This window comes from Hyperolius riggenbachi, chromosome 2 (assembly GCF_040937935.1).
Source record: "Hyperolius riggenbachi isolate aHypRig1 chromosome 2, aHypRig1.pri, whole genome shotgun sequence".
In the NCBI taxonomy this organism is placed as follows: Eukaryota; Metazoa; Chordata; class Amphibia; order Anura; family Hyperoliidae; genus Hyperolius; species Hyperolius riggenbachi.
In genome coordinates this window covers 64,679,369-64,702,598 of record NC_090647.1, presented here as the reverse complement: position 1 = coordinate 64,702,598, position 23,230 = coordinate 64,679,369, and the positions used below count along the sequence as shown (strand labels likewise).

Sequence of the window (23,230 nt, the reverse complement as noted above, 5' to 3'; positions counted from 1 at the left end):
CTGGAGGACCTTGTCCCGAGACTGCATATCAGTGATTAGATTTACCTTCTCTCTGATGCTTTTACCCTTTCTGCTGGCATGATAAGGTGACTCACTGTACTCCAGGCTAAAGATGCTTTTATGTACATACTGCTGACCACCAGCTAGCCCCCAGCTCCCATGCAGACAGCAAGCAGTGGCATAGCTAAGGAGCTGTGGGCCCCGATGCAAGTTTTACAATGGGGCCCCCCCCAAGCACTCTATACATAACAATTGATACGGCGCACCAAAACCTGCCAAGGACAACCACAGGGTCAGAGGTGCAAGAAGGGGATGGGGAACAGTGTGTTAGTGATCACTACTATTCAAAGTATCTATAGACGTGATTATTTATTACCAGCACAGAACCAAAAGAGAGCTTATACTTTGGTTTACGAAGGGCCCCGTGGGGCCCCTCTGGCCCAACGACCCGGAAGCGGTGGCTACCTCTGCACCCCCTATTGCTATGCCCCTGGCAGCAAGAAATATTAGACAGCGAGAATCAGTCATGGGGAAAATTGGCAGCTGTGGAAAAAAATCCCTGTGGTAAGCACATCTGTTACTTCAAGATTCAGATAGTGTCATATTCCTGTGAAGTACAGTGTGCATTATGTAAGGGTTTGCTGTAAAGTAAACAGAGATGGCTCGAACCTACGATTTTCGGTTCGCGAACCGCGAACGTGAACTTCTGCAAAAGTTCGGTTCGTGCAAACTTCCGCGAACCACAATAGACTTCAATGGGGAGGCGGACTTTGAAAACTAGAAACATTTATGCTGGCCAGAAAAGTGATGGAAAAGATGTTTCAAGGGGTCTAACATCTGAGTTTTTGCATCGATGAGTTGGATAGACGCCAAAAATCCCGGGTAAAAATCTGGATTTGACGCAAAGCAGTGTTTTAAGGGCAGAAATCACATTGAATGCTAAATTGCAGGCCTAAAGTGCTTTAAAACATCTTGCATGTGTATACATCAATCAGGGAGTGTAATTAGAGTACTGCTTCACACTGACACAACAAACTCACTGTGTAACCAGGGACGGATCTAGACCAAGTTGCGCCTGGGGCAAGGTCAGGTTTTGGCGCCTAAAGGTCAGGTTTTGGCGCCTAAAGGTTAGGTTTTGGCGCCTAAACTGCTATTCCCCATCCAAATTTCGCAGCGTTTTTAAGAATTCAACAAACTTAGCCTGGGGCAAGAGACCCGCCTGCCCCCCCCCCCCCCCCCAGATCCGTCCCTGTGTGTAACGTACCGCAGACAGCTGTTTGTGTAGTGACGGCCGTGCTGGACTGGTGCGCACCATGGCGAGCGTGCAGGCCATGGCGGTTTTCAAGCCCATATGGTCGCCGGGCTGTGGCAGCGGCGTTAAAAATTCAGGAATCCACCTGGAGTCCTGGATCCTGTTGGTGGTGGAGATGGCAGTCAAGCGGCCTGCAGGCAGAGATGCTGTGTGGGACCGACTTAGTCTGGGGGCAGGCAGTCACACGGCGTGCAGGCAGAGATGCTGTGTGTGAGGACTGACTTAGTCTTCGGGCAGGCCTGAGCGTGCTTTGCAGACCAGGCATCCGTGGTCATATGGATCCTTGACCCAACGCTGTGTGCCAGAGATGTCACCACTTGCCTTTCAACATCACGGTACACTTTAGGTATCGCCTTTTTTGAGAAAAAATTGCGGCATGGTATCTTCCACTATACTAAAAAAGAGAGGTCAGCCCTCAATAGATAGCACTACACATTTCATATGCAAAAATACAAAAACAATTTATTTAATTCATCACTACAATATAGTTAAAACCAATTAAAAATGAGGTACCAAACCCTATCCTATGGTATCTTCCACTGCGGTGTGTGGCTTTGCTTTTGTGTGCTGCTTTTCCTCAGGTGGTCATCCCATTGCAGTTTGTGCTTTGTAATCATGTGCCTTCGTAAGGTAGTTGTCACTATGCGGCTCTTGGTCTTTCCATGGCTCAATTTTGGGTGGCAGAGAGTACAGATGACATTGCTCTCATCTGAGGCAGACACACAAAAAATTTCCACACCGCTGAGCCCTGGGGTGATGGCACTTTGGTGGTGGTGGCAGACTGAGTGTTAAGTGGGGTGCCAGAATCAGAGCAGGAGGAAGATATGTCACGCTTCCGTACGGAAGCTGAGAAAGATGAGGTGTTCTGTGTTAAATAGTCAACTACGTCCTGACAATATTGGGGGCTGATGGCACGTGCCTTCTTCTGAACACTGTACTTTGGTCGAGGGCTGCATGAAATCACGACAGCTCGACCTCGAACAGACCTTCCAGGTGGCCTGCCTCTGGTTCTGCCTTTTGTTTTGTCCATATTGGGGGTGATGAAGTGAAAGGTATGCACTGACTTGACTAATACAATGTACGATTACACAGGTGCAGTGAACAGGTATGCAGTGACTGCTGGTACAACAATGTGCGGTTACACAGGTGCAGTGAACAGGTTGCAGCGACTGGTATTACAAATGTGCAGCTGCCTGTCACACACACACACAGGCACCCTGAACAGGTGCAATGACTGGTGGTATTAACAATGAGTGCGCTCACGTAGGTATAGGTAGGTAGGTGCACTGAACAGTGAACAGGTGTAGTGATTGGGATTACAAATGTGCAGCTGCCTGTCACACACACTCACGGATTGCAATGACAGGTGCAATGACTGGTGGTATTAACAATGAGTGCGCTCACGTAGGTATAGGTAGGTAGGTGCACTGAACAGTGAACAGGTGCAGTGATTGGGATTACAAATGTGCAGCTGCCTGTAACACACACAGGTAGTCACTGTGCCTGGCAGTGGCACAGTAGGAATTAAGGTGCCAAAGGCCAGCTGCGACTGACTGACAGGGCTGTATATAATGCAAGTGGGCCACACACACACAAAAAAAAAATAGATCACAGAAACAACATTAGCTCTCAAAAGAGCTGTTGTGGGGTGCTTTTTTTTTAGCAATAAGAATCAGCAAGGAGCAAGCTAGCAAGCCTACAAGAGCCTAACTAAGCTTTCCCTACAACTCTATCTGCAGCAGCTCTCCCTTCACTAATTACTGCAGCCACACGAGTGAGTCCAATGCCTGATGCTGCCTGCCTTTTATAAGGGGGGGGGGGGGGGGGGGGGGGCTCCAGGTGGGAGTTTAGCCTGATTGGCTACAATGTGCCTGCTGACTGTGATGTGGAGGGTCAAAGTTGACCCTAATGATGCAGTATGGGGGCGAATCGAACTTCCGCAAAGGTTTGCGGTTCTCCGTGAACGCGAACCATGGAAGTTCGCCGGGAACCGTTCTTCGGCGAAAAGTTCGGGACATCTCTAATATTAGACAGCGAGAATCAGTCATGAGGAAAATTAGCAGCTGTGGAAAAAAGCCCTGTGGTAAGCACATCTGTTACTTCAAGATTCAGATAGTGTCATATTCCTGTGAGGAGTACAGTGTGCGCCATTATGTAAGGGTTTGCTGTAAACTAAATATAATTTTACTACATTGTCTGTATGGACCATTTATAAATACCGGTATCATACTTCCCAACTTTTGAGATGAGAAATAGGGACCCTTAAGCCACACCCCCACCACACCCCTGATCACGCCCCATCACACCCCTAGTCACACATACCATAAAGATTTCATAAGAAAAACATGTTGTTTTATAATTCAAACCACCCTGGTCCTTTCTATCCTGGTTCATTTTCCTTCATATTAACATTTTAAAATTAGTAATATATCAATTTAAAGGATGGGAATCACACACATTTTTTAGTAGATAAATATATATATTTACATAGAAAGAGGTACAAAGTCCTGAAAGAGGGACAAATGAGGAGGAAAGAGGGACAGGGATCCCAAAGAGGGACTGTCCCTCCGAAATAGGGACAGTTGGGAGCTATGGGGTATATTACATCTCACCCTCTTAAACCTCTTCTCAAAAGTGAATACGTTTATTTCCACTGGCCCTGCCTTGTAACTGAGGCCCTTGCTGTTTAACAACATCACCTTAACTGCAGTATAGTAAAGCAACCATAAGATGTCACTGTGTGTCTGTAAAAGGATGCAATGATCTCTATGGTATTGTGATTTCCTGTATTCTCTTTGTGTTTCTCTCTGTTCTAAGTAAGCTGCATTACCTGATGGTGGTGTGTGGTAGATCTCTGCATGTTTTTCTTCAGTAAAGAGTTCTAACTTGGGTGCCTATCTGTGTGTACAGACCACTCTGCTCCACCACTTGCTGGCAATTATTATTCATTTAGTGACCATTCTCTGTACCCTTTCCAGTTACAGGATCTACTGTTTGTTACTTGGTAACCAAAACTGAGCTGCACATTCAAACGTGTTATATAGTAGGCAAATAATGGCCTAAATGTCCTAACCCTCGGTCTTACCTTAGATTGTCATCTGCCTAGACAGCCATTGAGGGTGGCCTATGCCAAGAATCTAGCATGTGTACAGTGACCTCCGACCCTTGAGTTGATGAGAGATCCAGACCGATGAGTCATTTCCCCCTTTCCCCCTCCCACTTGGTCATGTAGCCCCTCCCCCACCCCAACTTAGGTTTACAACGCTTCTGTACAGAGCTCGGCCTCAAACTGTTGCTTGAGAGATCAAGTCCCGACCCGATGAGAGAAAGAAATTGAAAGTTTGTACTTAGCTTAAAGGCTGAATACCAGGCGATCAGCAAGCTTCTTGACTCCATCGAAATGAGCAAGGAAACAGCGTATGTGTCCAGTGGCGTAGCAATAGGGAATGCAGAGGTTGCGACCGCATCGGAGGTCTTGGACCAGAGGGGCAACTTGGGGCCCTGCTTCATCCATCTTATTAGCTTTGCATTCACCGCTATACTGTATGTGCATTGCATAGTGGTAATACTTAAACTGTTTCTTTACTCTAAATACTCCTCTCTGACACTGTAGCTGTCCTTAGTAGGTTTTGGGGCTCCACATCAATAAAGTGTTTGGGGCCCCAGGTAAAACTTGCACTACGGCCCCAATCCCCTATGTTACGCCACTGTATGCGTCCAACAGTTTTCAACAAATCGCAAATGCCACATTGCTGCTCATGTATCTGGTGTAACAACTCTGGGCCATGCAATGGCTGGTAATGTCGCTTCTTTTCAAAACTTCACACGTGCGCTCAGTTGCTTACGCACATTTCGTCAAAAAGTGGAAATGTTTTTCTTATGAGAATATATATATATATATATATATATATATATATATATATATATATATATATTTTTATTTTTTTTTAAGAGTACACACCTTGTCCACCATGCAGGCTTATATTCTCCAAAGAATTAGTGCTCATCAGTTCTGACCTCTGAGCAATACAGCACCCACGTGCATGGTACATAGCATGAGGTCTGGTTCACACTTGCGTTTGCAGCCCAAACTGTCCGCTGAAATGGATCCGTTGAAGTCCGTTCCGGTCCGACTCCCTTCCGGTTCCGTTCAGTTTCTGTTCCGTTTGTATCCAGTTTTTCATACGTTCTGCATACGTTTTAGATCAGTTTCCATTTTTAAAAGAGATAAATACCTGGGGTCTGGAAATGCACTGTGGTCATTGTTGGAGAGAGCCTGCTGTGTGGACGTCATCGTTGGAGACAGAGACTGCTGTGTGGACCATGGATCCAGTGTATTTATACCGCTTCTGGCTTGGAATAGCATCGTTCCTAATATTTACCTACTACTATGTGGGACGTAAGCGTGCTACTCGCAGGAGATGGTGGGTGCACCCTCTACTAATGAAAAGACAGAGGAAGGGACAGTTCCAGACGCTGTTCCGGGACCTGAGACGACACCCAGAAAAGTTCTACAGTTACTGCCGGATGTCCATATCTCTGTAAGTATCCATACCTAAACACCCGACCCCAACCCCTTTATCCATACCTAAACACCCCACCCCCACAACCCCTTTATCCATACCTAAACAACCTACCCTCACAACTCCTTCATCCATACCTAAACACCCCACCCTCACAACTCCTTCATCCATACCTAAACACCCCACCCCCACAACCCCTTTATCCATACCTAAACACCCCACCCCAACCCCCTTTTTATAGGCAGTGTGTCGTCAACTTCCATTTTCCATTTGTTCCTATTGAGCTGCAAAACCTTCCGGATCATTTCCGCAGGGCACAACCTTCTGGAAAAATAGGGTCTGCAGCATTTTTCCGGACCGGCTGCCGGAACGTAAAATCCGGAAGGAAACGGATCCGGTGCGGAGGATGGATGTGTACGGACCCATAGGTTAATAATGGATCCAATCTCGTCCGTTCCGTTTGTACAGTATACGTTCCGGACCGGTCCGGAAAAAAACGCAAGTGTGAACCGGGCCTTAGGAGGTATTATCAAAGGGGAAGGGGGGGGGGGTGGAGGGAGCCCTCTTTTTTTTTAGCAAAAACTCTTGACCAAAAATGCGGACTGGGGTACTGGACTCTGTATTCTCTGGGGAATATCGGCTTGTAAGACAGGCAAGCAGCTCATGAAATTTGGAATCAAAAAAGGGGTATGTTCTTTTTTTTTTTTTATTAGTATATTAAGAGGAGAAAAAGTGAGAAAGAACTTAAAGCACCTCTGTCGCGAAAATCTTAAAATTTAAATGCATGTAAACGCATACAAATAAGAAGCATGTTTCTTCCAGAGTAAAATGAGCCATACATTACTTTTCTCCTATGTTGCTGTCACTTATAGTAAGTAGTAGATGTCTGACATTACCGACAGATTTTGGACTAGCCCATCTTCTCATGGGGGGGGGGGGGGGGTTCTCTGGATTTTCTTGATTTTTAAAAGCACTTAGTGAATGGCAGTTGCCCCGTCCAACTACCAAAAAAGTGTGCAGCGAGCAGGGAGGCTGGTCAGCATCTTAGTATAAATCTTTTTCAGGGAGTGTCTTCACTGTATGAGGGCTTCCACACATTTCCTTTTACACAATGCACATTGCCTGGCTCTCCTGCTGATCCTCTGCCTATGAGGGCCCGTTTCCACTAATCGCGAATCCGCATGCGTTGTCCGCATGCGGATTCGCACAGCCAATACAAATGGATGGGCCTGTTTCCTCTTGTCAGTTTTGCTGTGCGTTTTTCTGTGCAGGATTTTTCTGCACGGCAAAGCCCTCAGAATTCGCCTGCGTGTGGAATGCAGGCGAATCGCACACAATGTATTTAATAGGGAAATCGCATGTGTTTTCCCCATGCGTTTTTTGCCGCAAATTCGCATGCGAATTCGCATAGGTACCAATGTAAATTCACACAGGCAGTGACATGGTTAAAATCGCATATAACCTCACCTAAACGCATGCGGAATCTCATCCGCATGCGATTTCGTCAGCGGTGGAATCCAGACGATTCCGCACCGCAATAGTGGAAACGGGCCCTAATACTTTTAGCCATAGACTCTGAAAAAGCATGCAGATCAGGTGTTTCTGACTGAAGTCTGACTAGATTAGCCGCATGCTAATCTAGTCAGACATTTCAAATGTTAGCACAGCAAGCGGATGTCATGAAACGTTTTAGCGTATTACAATTCATGGAGTGTGTATTCATCTCTACTTTGCAAGGTGACCTAGACATTGTAAATATTTATGTTTGATGTGGATAAATGTAAACTTATGCTGTCGGAAATAAAAGAAAATAAGGTTTGGAAGCAGCATGTAAGCTAAGATGATGAAATTAGGTGACTTTTTGATAGAAAAGTATTTTTGTCGCCTGTAGAATTTAAATTAAATTATAGCACACGATGCTAATCCTCAGATTTTAAAGGACATATGAACTGAGGAGTATATGGAGGCTGACATGTTATTTCCTTTTTAAACAATACTAGTTGCCTGACAGTCCTGATGATCTGTTTGGCTGCAGCAGTGTCTGATTAACACCAGAAACCAGCGCATGTGCCATCTGTGCATGTGCACAGGGCCACCATTACCAGGGGGCCACCGCATATGACACCGCGTCCGTGTGCTGTGCCAACACCTGCGTGATTAGTGACTAGCAAAGGCACTATCTACAGCCTAGGTGCTGGGAGGTTCTCCCCATCAGCCCCGCCCACATGTAGACAGCACGCCACACACTAAGACAGCAAAACGCAACAAAATTTTTCAGCAAAAGTTAAACATTTGTGTTGTGAGCACAAGATGACTATGCAGTGTCCGCAACAGACATGGCCATTTACCGTGCATAAGATACCATACTGACATTGGCGGGCTTAGGGGCCACCACATTTTTCTCTGCCCAGGTCCACCACAAGCCTAGAGCCACCCCTGATCTGCAGGCTTGTTCAGGGTCTATGGCTAAAAGTATTAGGCAGAGGATCAGCACGACAGACAGGCAACTGGCATTGCTTAAAAGGAAATAAATATGGCAGCCTCCCTTTCTCTCCTGCTTCTCTCCATTTCTCTCTAAGTTGTCCTTAAAGGAATACTTAAGCGAAAAATAAAAATTATTTTAACTTATTTTAACTTACCTGGGGTTTCTTCCAGCCCCTTGGACTTGTCCTGTGCCCATGATGTCCTCCTTGTCCCCTACAGCCTGCAGCAGTGACCCCTGCAAAGCTGGGCGGTTTCCGACAGCTACTGCGCACCCTGATTGCGCATCCACGGCTGGAAGCGTTCTGCACATGTGCAATAGCAATTTCCATGTACTGTGCATGCGTTGAATGCTCCCAGCTATGGAAGCACGATTAGGGTGCACGAGGCTTAGGGCCGCGCATGCACAGTAGCTGCCACGGGGGTCGTTGCTGCTGGCCGGAGGGGACCAGGAAGATGTTGTGGGCACAGGATCAGTCCAGGGGGCTGGAGGAAGCTCCAGGTAAGTTAAAGAGAAACTGTGACCAAGAATTGAACTTCATCCTAATCAGTAGCTGATACCCCCTTTCCGATGAGAAATCTATTCCTTTTCACAAACGGATTATCAGGGGGCTCTGTATGGCTGATATTGTGGTGAAACCCCTCTCACAGGAAACTGTGAGGACCATGGTCCTGGCAGTTTCCTGTCTGTGAACCTTGTTGCATTGTGGGAAATAGCTGTTTACAGCTGTTTAAAACTGCCAAAAAAAGCAAGCAGCAGCTACTTCCAGTGACATCACCTGCCAGGAGTAAAAATGTCACCATGTGATAAATGTCAGAATGTAAATCAGGAAGAGGAAAGATTTTACAATGGGCAAACACTGACTAAATCATTTATTCATATTTATTGTAAAAATGAAGGACTTTTTTATTACATTATTTTCACTGGAGTTCCTCTTTAAAATCATTTTTATTTTTGTAGATCTGTATATCGGATAGAATAGTGAGTGAGGCAGAGGCAGTTCGTGGATCAGACAGGATGTACGCTGATGCTTGAAATGAGCAGACAGCAGCACTAGTCTCGCCCATCCCCAGGGGGCAGCAGAGAGGCAGCCCCGCAGCACCCCTCTCCACCTGTTCCTCCGGGAAGGGGGGACTGTAGTGGTCACTGGTCAGTAGTGGCTGAAGTTATGAGAATGGTGTTCGCCAGCCATTGCGGGGGCTGCAATGGAGATCAGGGAGTGTAAAACCCCTGCAGAGACAATAGAAGACAGAATAAGTGAATCACCGAGCCTCTCTGAGACGTGGAGCGGCTGATCTGTGCAGCATGGTGTTATTACACAGCCGCTGGGAGACTGAGGAGACGCCAGACTCCCGGAGATAGACACAGAGAGCTACACTTGGCACATTCTACACTAGAGCTGCATCAGGCTCAGCTGAGTGACCAGTGACAGATCTTCAGTGCCCAGTGCCAGATCTTCAGTGCCCAGTGTCAGATCTTCAGCCTGTACAGAGATCAGCTGTGCCAGCATTGGGAAAGTCACAGCTCAGTCCCAGGAACATCAGGAGCACAAGTAAGGGCACTGCCAGTCTACTGGCACTTTATTAATACACTGTATCCTGCCTGTATCAAAGTATTGTTGCTTCCAAACGTGAGGAGTGTAGGAGCTTTCTGATTGATGGTAGACTGAGGGGTTACTGGGTGACATGATGGAAGGCAAGAGCACAACGTGTCCAGGAGCCACCAGCTGCCCAGAAGCTGAAGACTGTATCAGCTACCTGGGCAGGACTTCTGGAGACCATGTGGATTTTTTGCAGGAGATGGCAGACCCTGGGGACATCTCATTGGACAGCCTTCTCTACCAAAGACCAGAGGACGAAGTCTCCTATCAGAAGAGGGGAGGAGAACCAACGTCCTCTGAAAACAATGAGCTGGGAAATGTTCTGGATACCATCCTGGACAACTCAGCATCGGGTTATCGCCACCCATGGGCTGATTTCATTATTCCTGAGCTGCATGGAATCTCCATAACCTCGACCAAGACACCCAGCAACCACACAGCTGACAAGGAAGAGGACGGGGTTTGGATTGAAGCCACAGCAGCTGAGATTAACACTGTTTATCCATTGTTGCCTAAAGGTCAGGACAGTGCCACGCTGGAGGACACCACTGAAGATCAGTTGCCGGAGAAGAGTGGGAGCCATGACTCATTGACCAACAGGCATCCATGTATGGCATCTGAAACAAATCTAAGCAATATGCCCATGTTGCCTGGAAGCGGGTTATTCTTGTCCACTCAAGCCACACAAATTGGGGACGATGAAAAGAAAGACCAGATATCTTCCCCATCAAGCTCATCCCAGCATTTATACCAACACCAAGGTCAGAGTTCCTGTTCCCATCCCGAAGGCAAAGTTAAACAGGAAGAGCCTGGGATCACCTTGCCAAAATCCTCAAAACAAAGTTTTGTGTACCAAAATTATGGATTACCGCCATCCGACCCCACAACGTCAGAGTCTGACCTTTCTTTGGATTATATTTGCAAGACTGAATCTACTTCGATGTTTGAAAGCTACGGATCCTCCATAGGCAAATCAGATGATAATTCCATCCATGGTTTACCTACTTCTTCTTCTACCACCCCCCACAATCTATATCAAACTATGAGCCTCAATGGCCACCAGCAGGTCCCATACTTGCCAGGCAATGCAAAAGAAAACTTCTTACATCAAATTTCTCTTCCTTATGTCCAGTTCAGCAGGTAGGTGGTAAACTTTTATTTTCAATGCAACATTATGGAAAGTTTTATGCTTTATTTTGATGCTTAAAGTTTTTAAGTTTTGTTTTCGAAACATTTTTATTGGTGTCCATTTATGAAACAAACCGGGTTAATATCATTGAATATACAACAAAATTCAGAAAATTATTACTAAAGTGTACCCAAGGCAAAGCTCAGGTCAAAAGGTAATACCTAAGAAGAGGAACACCTCTGGATCCTGTAGAGTACAGTTCTCCAACCCTGTCCTCAAGGCCCACCAACAGTACATGTTTTGCAGAAAACCACAAACATGCACAGGTGAGGTAATTAGTGTCTCAGCAGAGCTGATTAACTACCTGTGTGGATTTTCACAAAACATGCACTGTTGGTGGGCCTTGAGGACAGGGTTGGGGAACACTGACTTCCCTTGCCGTCCTTCGGTCCCCCGTTGCTGCTTGCGGACCCCCCGAAAGATTTCTGACAAGGGCATGTCTGAAATCTGATCGGGGCCGCACTCTGCTTCAAGCACGAGCGCAGATGTACACACCTGCACAGTAAGCGGGAGCATGAATGGCTATGCTCTTCAAATGTGATCTTCAAACGGATCTTCTGAAGGGTTCCCGCGAGTGGCAACAGGAACAAGGAGGACCTGGGAAGCCTCTGTAGGTTCCACCGGCTTCCCTCTTGGGTAATTTCCTTTTTGATTCAAGCATCGGCTCAGGTTCTCTTTAAAAGAAACCTGAGACAAAATAAGAAAAATAATTGATACTTATCTGGGGCTTCCTACAGCCCCTTGTACACCGTTGCCTCCCTCACCCTGCGTTAGTCTGCAATCTCGGTATTAGGTATTAGGGCTCCAGCCCGGCCGTATGCACGCCCACATTGTGCTCCCGGCAACGGGAGAATTCTGTGCCTGCACAGTACTAACTGTGCAGGCGCAGAATGCTCTCGGCAAAAGGAGCGCGATGGAGACGTGCATGCAGTGGACCCCGACAGGTGTGACTGAAGCCCTAATAAGGACGGCGAGGGAGGCATCGGTGTACTTGGGGCTGGAGGAAGCCACAGGTAAGTATGAATTATTTTTCTTATTTCATTTCAGGTTCTCTTTAAAGAGACACTGTGAACTCAAAAAGTTTCCCTGGGGGGTACTCACCTCGGGAGGGGGAAGCCTCAGGATCCTAATGAGGCTTCCCACGCCGTCCTCTGTCCCACGGGGGTCTCGCTGCAGCCCTCCGAACAGCCGCCTAACAGACCCGACTGTTAGTTCAATATTTACCTTTCCGGCTCCAGCGGGGGCTCTGGCGGCTTTCGGCTCCGAAGTAGACGGAAATGCCCGATCTCAGTCGGGTCCGCTCTACTGCGCAGGCGCCGGAGACTTGCGCCTGCGCAGTAGAGCAGACCCAACGGCGATCGGGTATTTCCGCCTACTTCGGAGCCGACAGCCGCCAGATCGCCTGCGCAGGAGACGGGAAGGTAAATATTTACATCGCCGCTGTACGGAGGGCTGCAGAGAGACCCCCGAGGGACGGAGGACGGCGTGGGAAGCCTCATTAGGATCCTGAGGCTTCCCCCTCCCGAGGTGAGTACCCCCCAGGGGAACTTTTTGAGTTTACAGATTTTCTTTAAGTACTCTCAGTGTTTAGTGAACAAGTGACCCTGTAGCTTCTTAACAATACTTACAAAAAAAAGTTCAATATTCCAAACAAGTGCAGCAGGTAAAAAGGGCGCTGGAGGCTGCAACTAGTGGCTATAAATAGTCATTTGGGCTCTCGGAGGTGCTACTGTTTACCATTTTTATCCCTTATAGTCCCTATTTCCCCTTTTATAGCCACTGTCTAACTTCTATAGCTGCTAACTGCGGCTTTTAACATTGTCACCTATGCCGGGAAAAATATTGGGGTGTTAAGGTTAGGAGGCTGGGATCTTTATTGTTAGGACTGTGTGTGCGGTGAGGGGGTCTTCTAGTTGGAGGTTAATGTTAGGCACCACAGCGGGTGTTAAGGTTAGGTACTACCAGGGGGGGTCTTAGGTTTAGAGGGACTCGGGAGGGTTCTGTGTGAAAGTATTTACTGATATTTTACTATAGTTATTAAAGCGGACCTCAACTCAGAACATCCTCTCTGCTCTAACAGATACACAACAGCATAATAATCTTTATAGAAGAACATTTCTTTTTTACAGCTGATACAAATCCTGTAATAAATCTGCAGTGTTTCTACTTCCTGCTTTCATGAAAGCAGACATATTGTTAACGTCCTGTGCTTTCAAATGAGCTTATCTGCCGTGGCAGTCAAATGACATGGGAGAGATTAAATTACAACTTGCGATTAGACACAAATGAGGGGGAATCAGACAGGCTAAACTCTCTAAATACATACAGGGTGCATTTCTCTCAGTTTTCCTTCTGTCCTGCGCAAGAGTTCAGGTCCACTTTAAAGGTAGACTGAAGTGAGTTTAAAGAAAACCTGTACTGAAAAAAAGTTCCCCTGGGGGTACTCACCTCAGTAGGGGGAAGTCTGTGGACCCTATCGAGGCTTGCCCCGCCCTCCTGTGTCCCACGGCGGTCTCGCTGCAGCCCCCGGAACGCACTGGCGACAAATCCAACAGCCTGTGCAATATTTACCTCTTCGGGCTCCAGCGGGGGCGCTGTTGCGGCTCTTCTAACGGAGATAGGCGAAAATAGCCGTTCTCCGTCGGGTCCGCTCTACTGCGCAGGAGTAAGTCTTCTGCGCCTGCGTAGTAGAGCGGCCCTACGGAGATCGGCTATTTCCGCCCATCTCCGTGGGAAGAGCGGATACTGCGCCTGCGCTGGAGCCAAAAGGTAAATATTTACATCACCGCTGCTCCGGGAGGATTTTCTCTTCCACCGCCGTGGGAACGAGGAGGACGGGGGAAGCCTCAATAGGATCCGGAGGCTTCCCCCACCCGAGGTGAGTACCCCCCAGGGGAGTTTTTATCATTACAGATTTTCTTTAAAAATAAAAAACAGATACTTACCTAAGGAGAGGGAAGGCTCTGGGCCCTATAGAGCCTGCCCGTTCTCCTCCCAGTCTCAGCGATCCCCCGCAGGCTCCCCTGTTAGCAGTCCATGACCAATTGCTCGTGGACTACTCTCTACCGGGTTGCAGAGACTTCGGCAGTGTTCAGAAGCACTGGGCTTCGGAAGAAAGGCCACTGCGCACGTGCGGGAGCCCTCTCTCACCCACTAACGCGTGTGCAGTACAGAGCCTCCGGTCTTCAGAAGCCTGAGCACTGCCGAAAACTGGTGAAGTCTCCCCAACCCGGATTAAAACAGAGGAGCTTGCGGGGGAACAAGGAGACCGTCAGGAGAACGGAAAGGCTCTGTAGGACCCAGAGCCTTCCCTCTCCTTAGGTGAGTATCTGTTTGTTTGTTTTTTAAACTTATTTCAGATTCACTTTAAAGAGAACCTGAACTGAAAATAAAAGTAAAAATAACCATACACAGGTCATACTTACGTCCTGTGAAATCGCATTGTGTGTACCCAGCATTAAACTGTAATATCACCAACTTGAGCCATAGGGGAACATGGACATTACTTTGCACATTCAGTTGTAACTGCTGATATATAACTGCCAGAAACTGGTATATTTCAGTTCTGACAAAATATTGTCAGAACTGGAAGGGATCACTGCAAAGGTGGCCACACACGATACAATAAAATGATCCGATTTAACAGCAATTCGATAAATATGATCGGATTCTCCCCAAAAAAACGAAAGCTTTTTTTTTTCATTCGACTGAAAAATTCGGATTTCCCGTTTTTTTTTTCGATTTTTATCGATCCGGAATGCTGGAAATTTTTCTTTAATGTTTCTAAAGATTGTATGGTGTGTGTTAGATTGCCAATTTATTAATATACACACCCTAGCAATGTTGTCAGAGTTTCCAATCATTTTTATCATAATTGGGGAAAATTTTACATACTGTAGGTGTGTGGTACATTGGTCATATTTTTGAAATGTTGCAATCAGTCAGAAAAATTTATTGCAATTCCTAAATTGAACAGATATTTAAAAAATTGTATGGTGTGTGGCCACCTTTAGACTCCCTGCACACTGCAAATCCGTTTTGCGATTCCAATTCCGTTTCCGATTTGCAATTCCAATTTTCCCTGCATGTAATCAACAGAAAAACAGAGGAAAAAACGCAGCATGCAGTAAAGATGAAAAATCGGAATCGGATGTAAAAAACGATTAAATATCGGAATCAGATGTAAAAACCGATTAAAAATCGAAATCGCATGCAGTGTGCAGGGAGCCTAAGAAGAAAATGGTGAGCATCTGAGAGGAACTGATGGTGAGGTAAGTATGTAATATTCATTTACAGCTACGTCATGTGTTTACTTTAAATAATTTTACTCGCTTCAGGTTCCCTTTACGTAGTAGAATATCAGTAATTTTATCAATATCTCCGGCCCCCTTTTTACCGGTCGCCTTTTTTACATATACACCAGAATAATAACAGTAACATAGAAATAGAACACAAGCAAGAAAGGAGTAAAATCTCTTTAAGGGGCCCATACACTTACCGATTTTCCCGCCGATGTACAGCCGATTCGATCACTGTGATCGAATCGGCTGTGAAATCGTCGTGCAAATGCTGACCGAATGATCGATTTCCGTCCAAATTTGATCGTTCCCAACGATTCCTGTCGTTCCGTCTGTGCGGAAGATTTCCCTCGATTGCAGGGGGTCGGGAGTGCGTCGATAGCGGCGTTCGAATGCCCAACGTCCGACGCTAGCGACAATACATTACCTGATCCGGCCGGCGCAAGTCCCCTGGTCTCCGCTGTCTCTTCTCTGCTGGGTTCCGGCTGGCTACTTCCTGTCCCAGCAGGAAGTTTAAACAGTAGAGTGCCCTCTACTGTTTAAACTTCCCCGAACAGGAAGTGAAGCCAGCCGATCCGAAACCCGGAGCCCAGAGCGGAGAAGAAGACAGCGGAGAGCGGAGGACTCGCGCCGGCCGGAGCAGGTAATGAATAGCTGGCGGGGGAGGGAGGGGGGCAGCGGCAGCACCACCACAGATAGTGATTGGTTTCATGCTGAAATCGATTCACAATCTGTTTGCAGTAAAGGCAGCCATACGATCCCTCTCTGATCAGATTCGATCAGAGAGGGATCTATCTGTTGGTCGATCTGATGGCAAATCGACCAGTGTATGGCTACCTTTAGGGTTCTTTTTGTCCCTTCTATAGCTTAGTCCCCTCTCCTCTTTTTCTTTAGTAAATAAGGTAGAGGAAATCTTCAATTACTGATCCATTGATCATTGTGAAGATGCTTACATCACCTCATTTTGTCCCACATGGACAGGGGGCGAGTGGAAAAACTCTGCAACTGATACACAGACATCAATAATGATCTGCCAGTGGTATCCTGCACTATTAAAGTGGACCTGAACTCTTGCACAGGACAGAAGGAAAACCCAGAGAAATACACCCTGTAGGTACAAAGGGATGCAAAAGTTTGGGCAACCTTGTTAATCGTCATGATTTTCCTGTATAAATCGTTACAATAAAAAATGTCAGTTAAATATATCATATAGGAGACACACACAGTGATATTTAAGAAGTGAAATGAAGTTTATTGGATTTACAGAAAATGTGCAATAATTGTTTAAACAAAATTAGGCAGGTGCATAAAGAAATGAAATCAATATTTAGTAGATCCTCCCTTTGCAGAAATTACAGCCTCTAAACGCTTCCTGTAGGTTCCAATGAGAGTCTGGATTCTGGTTGAAGGTATTTTGGACCTTTCCTCTTTACAAAACATCTCTAGTTCATTCAGGTTTGATGGCTTCCGAGCATGGACAGCTCTCTTTAACTCACACCACAGATTTTCAATTATATTCAGGTCTGGGGACTGAGATGGCCATTCCAGAAAGTTGTACTTGTTCCTCTGCATGAATGCCTTAGTGGATTTTGAGCAGTGCCTACGGTTGTTGTCTTGTTGAAAGATCCAGCCCCAGCGCAGCTTCAGCTTTGTCACTGATTCCTGGACATTGGTCTCCAGAATCTGCTGATACTGAGTGGAATCCATGTGTCCCTTAAAGGATACCACAACTGACATTTGGCATAATGAGATAGACATGGGTATGTACAGTGCCTAGCACACAAATAACTATGCTGTGTTCCTTTTTTTTCTTTCTCTGCCTGAAAGAGGTAAATATCAGGTATGTAAGTGGCTGACTCAGTCCTGACTCAGACAGGAAGTGACTAGAGTGTGACCTTCACTGATAAGAAATTCCAACTATAAAACACTTTCCTAGAAGAAAATGGCTTCTGAGAGCAAGAAAGAGATAAAAAAGGGGGAAATTCTTATCAGTGAGGATTACACTGTAGTCACTTCCTGTCTGAGTCAGGACTGAGTCAGCCACTTACATACCTGATATTTACCTCTTTCAGGCAGAGAAAGAAAAAAAGGAACACAGCATAGTTATTTGTGTGCTAGGCACTGTACATACCCATGTCTATCTAATTATGCCACATGTCAGTTGTGGTATCCTTTAAAGAGACTCCGTAACAAAAATTGCATCCTGTTTTTTATCATCCTACAAGTTCCAAAAGCTATTCTAATGTGCTCTGGCTTACTGTAGCACTTTCTACTATCACTATCTCTGTAATAAATCAACTTATCTCTCTCTTGTCAGACTTGTCAGCCTGTGTCTGGAAGGCTGCCAAGTTCTTCAGTGTTGTGGTTCTGCTATGAACTCCCCCTTCCAGGCCATTCTATGCACACTGCCTGTGTGTTATTTAGATTAGAGCAGCTTCTCTCTTCTCTCTTATCTTTTACAAGCTGGATAAATCGTCCTCTGAGCTGCCTGGGCTTTCACATAGTGAGGAATTACAGACAAGGGCAAAGCTGTTTGCAGGAAGAAAAGAGCAGCCTGAAACTTCAGTGCATGAGAACAGGGGGAAATAAACACACAAATGATCTCTTGAGATTCAAAAGGAAGGGTGTATACAGCCTGCTTGTGTATGGATGTATTTTATATGTGTGGACATACTGTACATCAACCTACTTCCTGTTTTGGTGGCCATTTTGTTTGTTTATAAACAAACTTTTTAAAACTGTTTTTAACCACTTTTAATGCGGCGGGGAGCGGCGAAATTGTGACAGAGGGTAATAGGAGATGTCCCCTAACGCACTGGTATGTTTACTTTTGTGTGATTTTAACAATACAGATTCTCTTTAACTTTGACAAGATTCCCAGTCCCTGCACTGGCCACACAGCCCCACAGCATGATGGAACCACCACCATATTTTACTGTAGGTAGCAGGTGTCTTTCTTGGAATGCTGTGTTGTTTTTCCTCCATGCATAACACCCCTTGTTATGCCCAAATAACTAACTTTTAGTTCCATCAGTCCACAGCACCTGATTCCAAAATGAAGCTGGCTTGTCCATATGTGGTTTAGCATACCTCAAGTGGCTCTGTTTGTGCTGTGAGCAGAGAAAAGGCTTCCTCTGCATCACTCTCGCATACAGCATCTCCTTGTGTAAAGTGCGCCGAATGGTTGAACGATGCACAGTGACTCCACCTGCAGCAGGATGATGTTGTAGGTCTTTGGTGCTGGCCTGTGGGTTGACTCTGACTGTTCACACCCTTCGTAGTTTCTGTGTATCCGACATTTTTCTTGGTCTGCCACTTTGAGCCTTAACTTGAACTGAGCCTATGGACTTCCATTTCCTCAATATGTTCCTAACTGTGGAAACAGACAGCTGAAATCTCTGAGACAGCTTTCTGTATCCTACCCCTAAACCATGATGGTGAACAATCTTTATCTTCAGGTCATTTGAGAGTTGTTTTAAGACCCCCATGTTGCTACTTTTCAGAGAAAATTTAAAGAGGAGGGAAACTTACAATTGACCCCCTTAAATACTCTTTCTCATAATTGGATTCATCTGTGTATGTAGGTCAGGGGTCACTGAGCTTACCAAGGCAATTTGAGTTCCAATAATTAGTTCTAAAGGTTTTGGAATGAATAAAATGACAACAGTGCCCAAATTTATGCACCTGCCTAATTTTATTTAAACAATTATAGCGCACTTTCTGTAAATCCAATAAAATGTATTTCATTTCTCAAATATCACTGTGTGTGTCTCCTATATGATATATATAACTGACATTTTTTTATCATAACAACCAACGATTTATACAGGAAAATCATGACGATTAACAAGGTTGCCCAAACTTTCGCATCCCACTGTATTTAGAGGGTTTTAGCCTGTCTAATTTCCCCTCATCTGTGACTAATCACAACTGTAATTTGTTCTCTCAGCTGTGTCAGCTGGCTGCCTCGACAGAGCAGCTAATTTGTAAACATAAGAGGTTAACGCTTTGTCTGCTTCCATGAAAGCAGGAAGTAGACACATTGCGGATTTATTGCAGATTTATTATTTTTGTTAACAAAGAAATGTTTTTCTTTAAAGTTTATTATGCTGCTGTTTATCTTATAGAGCAGAAAGGAAGTTCTGAGTTCAGGTCCGCTTTAAAAGCAAAGTTTGACTAGATACTATTTTACCACTCATTACCATTCATTAACATTTTTTACCATTCAAGTAACTGAGGATGGCAAATGGGTGCAAATAAAGCTTTTATATTTGCAATTTATGACTGTAAAGCCTTACTTAAAGAGGAACACCAGTGAAAATAATGTAATAAAAAAGTGCTTCATTTTTGCAATAATTATGTATAAATGATTGTCAGTGTTTGCCCATTGTAAAATCTTTTAACCACTTAACGACCGCCTAACGCCGATAGGCGTCGGCGGGTCGTTAGTTGAGCGGCCTTTCCATGCTAGTTCACGGAGACTGTCTCCGTGAACAGTGTGCGAGCCGCCGATCGCAGCTCGCACGCATAATGTAAACATGCGGGGATAAAAATCCCCGCTGTTTACATTTCACGGCGCTGCTGCGCAGCAGCATCGTGACGTAGATCGGCGATCCCCGGCCTCTGATTGGCTGGGGATCGCCGGCATCTGATAGGCAGAAGCCTATCCTATCAGGCGCAGGACGTACTTCCGTCCTGCGCATTACTGCTGAAGAGGGAGAGGGAGGTAAGCGGAGGGAGGGTGGAAATGGCTGCGGAGGGGGGCTTTGAGGAGCCCCCCCCCTCCCCCCCCGCTACTCCGTAATAGCCGGCGGCGATCAGACCCCCCCAGCAGGACATCCCCCTAGTGGGGAAAAAAGGGGGGGGGGGAAGTCTGGTCGCCCGGCCACAATCCTGATCGGTGCTGCGGGCTGTAGAGCCCACGCAGCACCGATCATTAGAAAAACCCCTGGTCCTTAAGTGGTTAAAGAGAAACTCCGACCAAAAATTGAACTTTATCCCAATCAGCAGCTGATACCCCCTTTTACATGAGAAATCTATTCCTTTTCACAAACAGACCATCAGGGGGCGCTGTATGACTGATATTGTGGTGAAACCCCTCCCACAAGTAACCCCTCCCACAAGAAAAGTTCAAACTTTTGTGGGAAATAGCTGTTTACAGCTGTTTCCAACTGCCAAAAACCATGCAGCAGCTACATCACCTACCAACAGTAAAATGTTCACTGGAGTTCCTCTTTAAATCCCTGATTTACCTTCTGACATTTATTACATGGTGACATTTTACTGCTGGCAGGTGATGTAGCTGCTACTTGCTGTTTTTGGCTGTTGGAAACAGCTATTTCCCACAATGCAACAGGGTTCACAGACAGGAAACTGCCAAGAGTAGGTACTTTTCCTGTTTCTTGTGGGAGGGGTTTCACCACAATATCAGTCATTCAGCGCCCCCTGATGATCTGTTTGTGAAAAGCAATATATTTCTCATGTAAAAGGGGGTATCAGCTACTGATTGGGATAAAGTTTAATTCTTGGTTATGGTTTCTCTTTAAGGTAGCCTTACATTACTCAGTTTTCCATCGAGTAATCAACCCTATTGGGCGATCAACTTCAGTGTGGTTGATCGAAAATCGATCGAATAGTGGCCCACACACTGCAAGCGAGATCCTATGCGATTCTCCTTCTGTGATCGATCTGAAGGATGTTTTTCTGAATGATGTGATTTTCATTCTGAAATCCATTGGAAATCTGTTCCTAGTGTGTGGCACACATCAGATAGATTCCTGTCAGATTCGACTCAACAGGCGTCTGACAGAAATCTATCTGATGGTCGAATCTGCTGCAAATCTATCAATGTATGGCCTGGAGAGATGTCTTGAGTGAGAAATCCAAAGATGAGTCATCTAGAGGAACAATAGACACTGTCTGGGAGAACTTGCTTATTGTGTTAGCACAGCAGGATGTACATACATTTTGAGAACAGGACACTCTGAGGCACAGTAAACTCATATGTACAGGTCTTTCTAAGGAAAAACTGTGGAAAATTAAGGTGGCCATACACTTATAGATTTGCAGCAGATTCGACCATCAGATAGATTTCTGTCAGATGCCTGTCAGGCCAAATCTGACAAGAATCTATCTGATGTGTGCCACACACTAGGAACAGATTTCCAATAGATTTCAGAATGAAATCTATTGGAAATCTATTGGATCGATTGAATCAATCTAAATGCATTATTGGACCATTAGATCCAATACATCTCCATGGGCAGTCATATGACACAGGGAGAGATCAAATTACAACTTGTGATTAGACACAAAGGAGGGGGAATTAGACAGGCTTCACTCACTAAATACACACAGGGTGCATTTCTCTCTGTTTTCCTTCTGTCCTGTGCAAGAGTTCAGGTCCACTTTAGCATTTTCTAGGTTCTTTTTCTTTTGTACACATACCAGCAGAAACTATGCCTCTGTCTTACTAGAGTAGACACTATATGGTTGTGCTAGTCTGATACAGGGATTTCAGCAGTCTGCCACAGGGATTTCAGCAGTCTGCCACAGGGATTTCTGCAGTCTGCTACAAGGATTTCAGCAGTCTGCCACAGGGATTTCTGCAGTCTGCTACAAGGATTTCAGCAGCCTGCCACAGGGATTTCAGTAGCCTGCCACAGGGATTTCAGCAGTCTGCCACAGGGATTTCAGCAGTCTGCCACAGGGATTTCTGCAGTCTGCCACAGGGATTTCAGTAGCCTGCCACAGGGATTTCAGCAGCCTGCCATAGGGATTTCAGCAGTCTGCCACAGGGATTTCAGTAGCCTGCCACAGGGATTTCAGCAGTCTGCCATAGGTATTTCAGCAGTCTGCCACAGGGATTTCAGCAGCCTGCCACAGGGATTTCTGCAGTCTGCCACAGGGATTTCAGCAGCCTGCCACAGGGATTTCAGCAGTCTGCCACAGGAGTCTGCCACAGGGATTTCAGCAGTCTGCCACAGGGATTTCAGCAGCCTGCCACAGGGATTTCTGCAGTCTGCCACAGGGATATCAGCAGTCTGCCACAGGGATTTCAGCAGTCTGCCACAGGGATTTCAGTAGCCTGCCACAGGGATTTCAGCAGCCTGCCATAGGGATTTCAGCAGTCTGCCACAGGGATTTCAGTAGCCTGCCACAGGGATTTCAGCAGTCTGCCATAGGTATTTCAGCAGTCTGCCACAGGGATTTCAGCAGCCTGCCACAGGGATTTCTGCAGTCTGCCACAGGGATTTCAGCAGCCTGCCACAGGGATTTCAGCAGTCTGCCACAGGAGTCTGCCACAGGGATTTCAGCAGTCTGCCACAGGGATTTCAGCAGCCTGCCACAGGGATTTCAGCAGTCTGCCACAGGAATTTCACCAGTCTGCCACAGGGATTTCAGCAGCCTGCCACAGGGATTTCAGCAGTCTGCCACAGGGATTTCTGCAGTCTGCCACAGGGATTTCAGCAGTCTGTCACAGGGATTTCAGCAGTCTGCCACAGGGATTTCTGCAGTCTGCCATAGGTATTTCAGCAGTCTGCCACAGGGATTTCAGTAGCCTGCCACAGGGATTTCAGTAGTCTGCCACAGGGATTTCAGTAGCCTGCCACAGGGATTTCAGCAGTCTGCCACAGGGATTTCAGTAGCCTGCCACAGGGATTTCAGTAGTCTGCCACAGGGATTTCAGTAGCCTGCCACAGGGATTTCAGTAGTCTGCCACAGGGATTTCAGTAGTCTGCCACAGGGATTTCAGTAGTCTGCCACAGGGATTTCAGTAGCCTGCCACAGGGATTTCAGCAGTCTGCCACAGGGATTTCAGTAGC

At 46.1% G+C, this 23,230-nt stretch overlaps 1 protein-coding gene across 2 annotated transcripts in view; it reads left to right on the top strand.

Moving 5' to 3' along the window:
• The window catches only part of PGR (progesterone receptor), a 148,570-nt gene that overhangs the window by 875 nt on the left and 124,465 nt on the right, over positions 1 to 23,230 (top strand). Inside the window, exon 2 of one of the 2 annotated variants that reach the window (XM_068266848.1) lies at positions 9,278 to 11,057. The exons of the other annotated variant lie outside the window; for it this stretch is intronic. Coding sequence (XP_068122949.1) covers positions 10,003 to 11,057 — 1,055 coding nt within the window. The 5' untranslated portion in view covers positions 9,278 to 10,002. The remainder of the gene's footprint in view (positions 1 to 9,277; positions 11,058 to 23,230) is intronic. 2 annotated transcript variants of the gene reach the window in all.